The sequence below is a fragment of the Vigna unguiculata genome, chromosome 11 (assembly GCF_004118075.2).
Source record: "Vigna unguiculata cultivar IT97K-499-35 chromosome 11, ASM411807v1, whole genome shotgun sequence".
Taxonomy (NCBI): domain Eukaryota; kingdom Viridiplantae; phylum Streptophyta; class Magnoliopsida; order Fabales; family Fabaceae; genus Vigna; species Vigna unguiculata.
The window spans coordinates 29,440,929-29,451,945 of NC_040289.1; the positions used below are offsets into that span (position 1 = coordinate 29,440,929).

The window sequence follows — 11,017 nt, forward strand, 5'->3', positions numbered from 1 at the left end:
GACAACAAAAATGCAAGGATATGACTTTCAAATTTTGTACAAACCTGGAAAGAACAACATCGTTGCAGATGCACTATCTTGCCAAGACATGGTTGACACTCCAGTGATAATGGTCCTCTCGGCTCCTACAGCCCTCATATTCAAGGAACTAAAACAATTTTATTCCACTACAACCGACCAAGATCTCATCCAGTCCTGCACTCAAAACCACCCTCTGCCAAGTTTGTTTTACACCCGTCAAGGCATCCTGTTTTTTCGAAATCAGATTTTTCTCCCACCAATCAGCAATCTTCGAGAAAGAATCCTCAGGGAATTTCATGTCTCCCCCACCGCAGGTCATTCAGGGGTGAAACCCATGCTCTCCAAAATTGTTGTATCCTTCTATTGACCAGGATGGACCCGTGATGCAAAGAAATTTATCCAGCAATGCCATATTTGCCAAAGCAACAAGTACATGCCCAACAAACCGCATGGGTTAATACAACCTCTCCCAACCCCGAATCAAGTTTGGAAAGATTTATCCATGGATTTCATAACCCACTTACCTTCATTGGCAGAACACACCACCATCTGGGTCATATGTGACCGTTTGACCAAATACGCCTACTTCATAGCCTTACCCACACATTACATTGCCCCAAGCCTTGCACAACGATTTTCTGTTGAGATCTGTCGTCTTCATGGCATGCCAAGGACCATCATTTCAGATCGAGATCCAATCTTTGTTAACACTTTTTGGAGAGCCCTATTCAAAGCACAAGGCACCACACTTCAGCTTAGTTCATCATATCATTTGCAAACCGACGACCAAACGAAAGTTTTGAACAAAGGATTAGAAGCTTACCTTAGGTGTTTCACTGGTGAACACCGGCACAATTGGTACAAATATCTTCATCTGGTTGAGCTATGGTACAACACATCTCATCATTCAGCAATTGGCATTTCACCGTTCCAGGTTCTCTATGGTCGTTCCCCCCCAATAACCTTAGACATGCTCAACTCACCACGCACAGAAATCACAATCTCGGACATCCTTCAACAACACACACTCATCCTCCATGAACTCAAACAGAACCTTTATCGTACTCGTTAGAGAATGATGGACCAAGCCAACCAACACCGAACTGACAGAAGCTTCGAAGTCCACGATTGGCTTGAGTATATCTTCAACCATACCGCCAACAGTTAGTCTACCGTAGGCTGTGTCAAAAACTCGCACCTCGCTACTCTGGCGCTTTCCAAATTGTTCGCCGCATCAGCAATGTCGCTTACGAACTAGATCTCCCGGCCACCCCACGCATACACCTCATTTTTCATGTCTCGCTCTTACGAGCTTTCAAAAGAACCCCACCCTCCAAACTCTCGAACACTCTCTCACCTTCTACGAACATATAAGAAAAATCCCCCACTTCAAAGAGTTTAACAAGTTCTCTCACTTCCCCACCTACCATATTTATGTCACTTTCCCCACCAACCAATCCTATTATGCCACCTCATAGTCCACTAGTTGTCCCCCACATTAATACCTCACCTAACCCCCTCGAGCCTCACACAGCTAAAACCATTCAGAACCTTCAAACAACAAACATATCTCCATCAACACTAACCCAACATGCACCAATCTGAACCCAATCACTCAAGCCCACTCCAGCAGCACCTGCCTGGCCCAATCCCATACGTATTTCCATTCTGATTGGAAATACGTAAGACCAAGGTTAATTCTTGTCGGGATCACTAAATAAAAATTAAATAATTTCTAATTCCTCAACTTATGTTTTTATTAAGAACTACGTGATCTTTGATTTTCCTTTGTGAATGGAAATACATAGAACCAAAGTCAATCCTTGTCATGATCAGTAAATAAAAATTAATTAGTTCCTTAAATAGTTTTTCATTAATAACTACGTGATCCCTGATTTTCCATTATGAATGGAAAAACGTATAATCAAAGTCAATCCTTGTCGAGTTCACCAAATAAAAAGTAAAGAATGTCTCGAATAGTTTTTTTATTAAAAACCACGTGATCCCTAATTTTCCATTACGAATGGAAATACAAAGGACCAACATCAATAATTGTTTGGATCACTATATAAAAATGAAGTAATTTCTCCTTTAGTTTTTTCATTAAGAACTACGTAATCCCTGATTTTTTTACTATGAATAGAAATACGTATGACAAAGATAAATCCTTGTTGATATCAATAAATAAAAGTAAAATAATTTCTCAAATAGTTTGTTCATTAAGAACTACCTTATCCCTAATTTATTTAATTTTTATTTGGTGAACCCGACAGGGATTGACCTTGCTCCGAGGTATTTCCATTCATATTGGAAAATAAGAAAATTGGGGATCGGATAGTTCTTAATAGAAAAGCTATTTGAGAAATTATTTAGATTTTCTTTGGTGAACCCAACAAGGATTGACATTGCTCCTACGTATTTCAAGTTATAATGAAAAACGGGGATCACATAGTTTTTAATGAAAAAAATATTTGAGAAATTATTTAATTTTTATTTGGTGAACTCGACAAGGATTGACGTTGTTCTTATGTTTTTTCATTCACAATGAAAAATCAAGGATCACATAGTTCGTAAGGAAAAAATAAAACTATTTGAGAAATTAGTTAATTTTTATTTGGTGAACACGACAAGGATTGACCTTACTCATACATATTTCCATTCATAATGAAAAATCAAGGATCACATAGTTCTTCTAACGAAAAAACTTATTTGAGAAATTATTTAATTTTTAGTTGGTGAACTCGACAAGGATTGACTTTGCTCCTACATATTTACATTCATAAGGAAAAATCAGGGTCATGTAGTTCTTAAAAACAAACTATTTTAGAAATTGTTTAATTTTATTTGATGAACCCGACAAAGATTGACCTTGTTTCTACATATTCCCTTTCATAATGGAAAATCAAAGATCTCGTAGTTATTAACTAAAAAACTAGTTGAGAAATTATTTAATTTTTATTTGGTGAACTCGACGAGAATTGACCTTACTCCTATGTATTCCCATTTATAATGAAAGATCAGAATTCACGTAGTTCTTAATTGAACAAAAGATTTATCGAATTTGGTAAATTACTCATCAGTAACATTTTGTAAATCCCTCACGTTGTTATGTTAATCAACATGACCTTGGATTTGTAGACATGTTAATATTTATGAACGTTATGGAGATACAATTTAATCCCTCTAGCATTCCCAATGTTCATCCAACCTAAATGGAGAAAAATATTTAGGTCTTATATTTATCACCTTTCAGTTCAAGAATACCACATATGTTCATCATCATAATTTGAGACTATAATAAATTATTATTTTCACCATTACAAACATGTCTTAATTAATAAACTTAACGACATAAAACTTGCTTTAGACTATAAAATTCGTACTCAATTAAACTTAATAAGACAAAACTATTATATTATGTTACTTTTGTAATACTTGAGGACAATTTAGGAAATATAATATAATATTATATCCTAATTAATAATATAAATATAAAAAATTGATATATTTTATCAAATCATATATAATTAATTAAAATTAATATTTATTATGTCGTTATAAATATTAATCAATTAAATATGTTATGACTAATATCTAATCTATTAAAATTATATCCACCACTCAATATTAATAACTAAATATTTGCATTAACGTTATCCGTAATGAAAATAATAATAATAATATGCATATTCAATACATAACGTACTTAATCTCATATCTGAAAAGACATCTAGCCTAATAGTTTTGGAAGAGTATTTCGGTTCAATGTACCAGGTTTTCGCTTTCCCATAAAACATATCGAAAAAATTCATTTTTCATGAAGGAAAAACGGATCAAGAGTTGTATGAAAGACAAAAACAACATTAGATTGTTTTGAATAGAGATGTGAGTTCGCTACTACAATATACATAATTTATTTGTGCATATCTCACATTATACTATATTCCTATAAAATTGAAATTGTTAACGTGAGTAAATGCTAATACCACATTTAAAAGATAATTATTTATCTACAATGTGACATCATGTTAACACCTTGGATATGGTACCATCATCCCTAAATGACCTTAGTTCTATCCTTAGTAAAGTTAATTGATTGATTTTCACATAAAAGTAGTGTCTTTATTGAGAGCGTGATGTTATTTTAGTAAAAAAATTCCAACAAATGACATGTTTATTGTTTTCTCATTTGAATGAAAAAGTAAAAAAATAAAAGAAGCTAAAGCTGCAATCATTTTTTGCTGAGTACTACTACCCAAACCTCATCACAGCACCACCAGATTGACTCTAATGGCCTGGATTCAATTAATTTTCAACTCTCATCTAACATGAAACATACTCTCTTACAAGTTACGAAGATCTCATAGTGCGGGACACTAATCAATGGAAGTAAGCCAATTGCCAAATTGTTGATAGAAATTGCGGTGATAAAATTCCGAATTTGTATGGTACTTTATACTACAACTTTTCGAATGAAGTAAATTTTTATGAGTTTACAAGTTGATTTTATAAATTAAGTCTACGAAATTTTGACGAGTCTACATACACTTTTTAGTTTGTGCATGCTCTCACGGATAAAAAATAGAATGTTTGATGCAGCAAATGTTTAATCAGATTTTTTGTTTTTGTTTAATGCAGCAAATATGAAGCTTCTCAACATTGACTAACTCAGTTGCGTACATTCATTATACATCACATCAGTAAACATGTCAAAGTGAGCCAACTTAGTTCACACAGATTAGTTCACCATGAGCCGGGTTAAAAATGAGTGAACCAAACTCGGTTCACTTTATGGTTAGCTAGAAATTTTATAACCCGGTTCAATCCACTACCGGTTCAATCCACCACGGATTGGTGGGTTAAGTGGGTTGACTCACCAACTTATATAAAAAATATTATTTATTTATTTATTTATTTAGTATTCTAATATTTAAATAAATTTTTAAGTATCCCATGAGATGACAATCATAGTAAAAATCAAACTATACATTTTTGTCATGCTAATTTAGAAAAAAACTGTTTATAAGATGATTATTTGAGTAATTTATTATAAAGATTATAATTAAATATTAAAGTATCAACATATATAATTCAAAGTATCCAAATATTATTGAGCAACATTCTACTATTTAAAAATACAAAATTGTGAATAAATAATTATTAAAAAAAATTGTATAAAAATGTTGGTGGGTTAAGTGGACCAGTCCACCTTCAATCTAGCTCGAACCCGTTTAACCTGTAGATTAAGTAAGCCGGGTTAAATTCAATCTACTTTTGAAAAAACTGAATGTTTTTCGATCTAATCCGACTTAAACACGTGGTGAGCCGAATTCACTTACGATCATTCTCACATCTCATCTCAGCGAACTAGATTTACTTATATATGAATTATTAATGTTAATATTTAATACATTTGTGCACTAACTTGAATAATTTATTGCAAAAAAAAAGTACATTAATTATTTTTCACCTAGCTACAAAGGCATGCCCCGTTTATGGGTGCAGTATACATTCGTGCTAAGTGTCAAAATATGAATGAATACATGATTTATTTATGAGGCTACTAGGACAATTAACGGCTTCCGATTGCAAATATTGAACATATTGGCTGATTCTGAAAGCACGTTTTTCTTGTTAATTTTAAACTGCAAAGAACTGAGCCATCTATGTTTCTAGCATTGGCGCTTTTGTTAAGCAACCACTAGTGCATGCCGCGCTTCCACTTCCTCAGGCTCTGCCACCACCACCAATGCCTGATGCTGTTCCTTTTCTGCCACTTCATCAGCTTCTACATGTTCCGTGATATTTTGCCGGAAATATCTGAGTATTACAAGCAATATAAATGCTGCAAAGAAAATTTCATCATAAGAATAAACTCGGTACAATGTTGCCAAATGCAGTTGTCACTTTACATCATCCGGAGTTTGAGCAGAATGAAGTCACTTTCTACAGAGAAGTTTGGATTCTTTACTGAAATTTTTTTCTTTTATGTGTCTTTAAAATATATTGATGTAAATTGATTTTTAAAATATCTTAATTTTTTTTATATATCAAAAGTAGTATATTTTAAAGACATATAAGAGAGAATAACACAAAAACTCGGCAGAGAAACTCTTTTTAATTATGTAAGGAGCAAAAGTATGTATTCAGGTAAACACTGTTTTTATATTCCAAATTATAAGAGACTAGCATTAGGCATTGCAATTCTGGAGATTGTTGATGCTCAAATAGTCATGCATCCTTTTGCAAAAGGCAGTGAAATAGTATATGTTAGACAGATATAATAAGTTAAAATTACTTAAAAAAGTAGCTTTACTGGAGAGTTACCTGTGCAGATTCGAGTCTTTATTGTAGATAGATTCCAGAAGGTAACAAGCACCGAAGCGAGCACTTTCTTCTTGTGAGTACAAACATTCCATGTGTCCAACAATCGCAATTTCAAGCACTCAACTGCATAGCAAAACATTAGTGTAAAATACAAATCTGGATCAGCCTAAAATGTTGTCAATTAGAGGCTGGAATTATACCTCTCTGGTTTATCTGAGCCGAGTAACAAGAATAAAGCTTTGGTACACTGAAGCTGACAAAAAATCCTGCTCATGTATGTATACGCCAAGTTAGTAAGATTATCAGAACAAAAATATAATACAAAACATGATAATAATGCGGAAAATGATTGAGTTCATGATGTTCTCACCAATGGCACAGAGCCTCCAAATTGTAATAAGATGACCATACTCCGCTCCAAGTAGAAGGAAAGGAGCTACCTGCAACAAAAAAGTTAAAATGCAATCTGATGAAATAAACACTAACGCTCAAAAAGAAATTTTGCAAACAATCAGGAAACCAAGATTCTGGTTTAAGAGATTACTCTCAGGGTCATGCACGGTTCTCCTGAAAACAGCTCTCTAGTCTTTGAAATTGCAAAATTTAATGCAGGAAGAATCAATTTTGCAAGATGTAAAATGTCATCTTCTTTCAGCTTGGCAAAACTCCTTTTCTCAATCTGGTTTCTGAACACATTCACACACAAATTCCTTAAGTACATCCAAATCCAAAACCAAGATAGCTTTAAAAGAAAAACAACATCATGATAAACTAAACTTGTGTTACCTTTGGAAAACTGAGTTTGAGAAGAAGGAAACACCCAACAAGAGAATTGCCAATCGCGATAGGGCCGAGAAAATGCTGAAATGGGAAGCACGGAACGTGTCAGACTCTTCTACTAGAGAGACACACAAAAAGAGAAGAAGCACTCAGAGAGAGAATTTGCAGACCTAACATTGATTCCTTTAGAGAAGCAAGAAGACAAGAAACAAAGACACCCGAAACCAAACCAAAGGGTCGATTTCGAAACATCTCTCCACATAATCAAATCAGTGATAAACGCCCCAACACGATCTAGATCACCCCCATTCTCTTCATCAGCTTCTAAACATCAAACCAAAGTAATCGCATCAATGCATTTATACTATGCTTCGTGATAGATAACATTAAATAAAATCAAATAAACAGAGCAACAAACAAGAAATAAACTCAGTTAAATTCTTACACAAATCTAGCAAACCACCAAATTTAGTAACAAAAAATTTAGCTTCGTGTGTCTGTATGTATATGTTACCTTCTAAAAGGCAAAAATCTGTTCTGGTCTCAAAGAATGGCATAATTCAGTTAAATTACTCATTCCTCCTAAAGAAGGTCCAATTACAGAAGAAAAAAAATCAATACTAATCTCATAAAATTATCCTCCGAATTTATTGAAATAAGTTTAGCAAAATTTAGCAAAATTTAATTAGATTTACAAAACTTATTAAATTAGAATTTACTTTAAGAACTACTAGAACCAGAAATATTTCCTGCCTTTTATCTATCTATCTATCTGCTGCAGCACCATCTATCTCCTCATCCGAAATGTTGAGTAACAAGAGATAAAAAGGAATTTAGTTTATGAAAGTTAACCTTTCCATAATTATTCAATCATAATTATATTAACTATTTTTTTAAGTTGACCTATGATTAGTCTGAAGTAAAAGAAAAATTACATGCATCAAACAAATATCTGTATAAAACATATTTACACATCTAATAAAAGTTGATATGGTTATCTTACTCATTAATAGAATGTGTGACCACAAGATAGATTTTACTATCAAACATTTATCAGATTAATCACCTAAATAAGCTAAATAGAATTTATGAGTATGCTTAACTAACATTTATAACCTTAAAACCTATTAATTAGTAACACTGCATTTATTCATACTTGGAGATGAAGTTGAAGGTGGTTGAAAAGGCACCAAGCTGAGCCTCTCCTTCCTGTGTCTCCCGCTGTGCCTCCTCTTCTTCTGTTTCACAGCCTCCTCCACCGCCCCTCCCTCCTTCTCCTCGCGCCTCCACCTCCGCGAGCTCCTCGGCGACGCCGCATGGTTCTTGTACCTGCGCCGCACTCCTGCAGCCTCCGGTGCCTCATCATCGAGGCGCGCCTTGGATCTCCGCGCAGAAGAAGGGGAAAGAAGAAGAAGGTCCCTGAGTGGAAGAGAGCTTTTCGGAGATCGGAGGAGAGAGAGCGGAGACCGTGACGAAGAATTGGCAGTGGTGGCCGGCGGTGACTGAACGCAGTCGATGGAAATTCGAAGAGGCTCAACCGGAACCGAGTTCTCGTCTCTGCGAACCGAACGCGACGATGACTTGGTTCGGGACCGGTGGTGGTGATGATGATAAGGGGAAGAAAAACAATCCATGAATATGAATATGAATGTGAATGTGAATTTGAGTTTGAGAGAAGTGATTGTTGAATGGTTTAACGAATGAAGTGTAAATGTAGTAGAGTGGTGTGTTAGAGCCGTTGGGAAAAGACGGCGTTTATAGCCGTAAGTTTTTGAAAAGTGGTGGTGGGGTGGTAGTGGGGTGAGACCGTTAGGACCAACGGTTAATGTTAGAAAAAAAGAAGCTAAAAGTCAAAAACGTGAGTGTGTTGGTAATGGTAACGTTGGAACTTGATTTAGTGGAATGTGACGTGAAAAAGTGATGATGAGATCCTCTTGAGAGTGAGTGAGTTTCCTTTATTAAACTACAAAAATTGAATGATGCAAATGTTTCAGAGTACTTCTTCTAAGTTCTTACCAATAGTTGTTTTAATGCAGCCTTTAAGTTCTTACCAATAGGTTTGGTCAATCAATCAGGTGTGAGAAAACAAAAATCCTCCTAAAATTTGTAATAGATTTTTTTTTGAAATGGATACAAGTAAGACAAGAGAGTTTTAATACAGACATATGTGAGTATTATTATTAGGGATGGCAACCGAGCACGTTCCTACCCGTAACTCGACCTGCTAAAAAAAAATTTGCATGTTACCCGTTCGTTTATTTGTCGGGTATTCGTTTAAAAAATATTCGCGGATATTTTTAAAATCTGCGGATACTCGTGGATATCTGATACCCGTAAATATTTAAAAATTTTATATTTTTTAAATTTTTTAATATAAAATTATAAAAATTAAATTACATTAAATTTTAATTATAATTAAATTTGACATAATAAAATATACTGATAATTTTAATTTTAATTAAATTTAACTTAATAAAATATACATTAAATTTTAATTTTAATTTTTTTGCGGGTAACGGGTACCCACGGCTACGGATAGTATGATACCCGTACCCAACCCGTTTATAAGCGGGTATTAAAATATCCGCTACCCGCGGATAATAAATACCCACAAGTATTAACTATCCGTCGCGGATTTTATCCACGGATATCCGCGGGTACAGATATTTTTGTCATCCGTAATTATTATGTATTAAAGTAATATTAGTTATTTCAAATTTAATTATATATAATTTTATTTGGATTTAAAATTATTTTTAAAAAGATTAATTTTTAAAATTTATAATTAATATTCTAATTATTTAATTATTTAATTAAATTTATTTACATTAATATTTTATAACGTAATTTTATTTGAGTTACGTTTTAAAATTATTTTTAATTAGGTTTATATTTTAAAGAATTCTTTTTATAAATAGTTTTGTTGAAAATAAAAAAATAAAATTAGAAAACATATGTGAATGAAAAAAATATGTACATTTTTTTTATAGATATCCGATAAATAAGGAAAAAGGATAATTAAATGGAACACTTTTAGATAAAACTAAGTAGTAACCGTGTTATATTGTAATCCCGATAAACTAATTTTAATTTTAAAAAAAAGTTAAATTCATCATCTTCTTATTTTCTCTAAAAAAGATTTTGTATCAAAATTCTTCCCTTAATAAAGGTTGAGTTGAAGTTTTTTTTTTTTTTCATCAAAAGTTCGTAACATTTATCTTAACATTGAACAAGATTCTAAAAGTATTTGTATAAATATTTATACTTTTTTATAGTTTAAATTATTATATTATTAGTAGTAGTAGTGAAAACTCTTGCTTTTCATGTATTCGTGATAATAAAAAATTATAAATTATAGTTATTATAAATAGTTTTTATTTATTATATATAGAAAAGTAAAATTAAAAAATAAATGTGAGTACCAGTAAAAAACAATCATCCCAATATATCAGTATAGATAAAAAATAATAAAACGAATATTTTTTATATATATTATCCTATTTTAGTATCACATTTTTATTTTTAATTTTATTTTTTAATAAATAACTGTTTATTTAAATTAAAACAATTATTTGACCATGTTTAACTTTAAGTAATCGTTTTATTATAGTTAACTGTTTTATATTCATTTAATATTTTTTAAATTAAAATAATAATTTTTAATAAAACACATTATCTACAAAATAAATAAAATATTTATAATAAAATATAAAAAATTATTTATGTTTATTTTTAACATTAAAAAAAATAAACACACATGCGTTGAGCTTGGCACATGTGTTGTGTTTTCACTAATGATATATAAAAGGGATTTTACTTCAAGCTATCAATATTCTTTTCCATTTTTATCTTTTAAATATTTTTTAAATTAAAATAATTATTTTATTAA

General features: G+C 32.2%; 1 protein-coding gene across 2 annotated transcripts; it reads right to left on the bottom strand.

Moving 5' to 3' along the window:
* Positions 1-5,437: 5,437 nt before the first annotated feature.
* Positions 5,438-8,862, bottom strand: LOC114168820 (reticulon-like protein B18). 2 transcript variants are annotated; one of them, XM_028053781.1, is made up of 8 exons: positions 8,285-8,862; positions 7,299-7,449; positions 7,135-7,209; positions 6,893-7,034; positions 6,719-6,788; positions 6,549-6,614; positions 6,349-6,471; positions 5,438-5,866 (listed from the first exon to the last, which is right to left on the bottom strand). In XM_028053781.1, exons 1-8 carry the CDS (start codon positions 8,760-8,762, stop codon positions 5,712-5,714), a joined length of 1,260 nt encoding a protein of 419 aa, XP_027909582.1. In that variant the 5' UTR covers positions 8,763-8,862; the 3' UTR covers positions 5,438-5,711. The 2 variants fall into 2 exon arrangements, with proteins under 2 accessions (XP_027909582.1, XP_027909581.1); XM_028053780.1 differs by having other exon boundaries at positions 7,299-7,452; positions 8,285-8,861.
* Between the last annotated feature and the right edge of the window lie 2,155 nt (positions 8,863-11,017).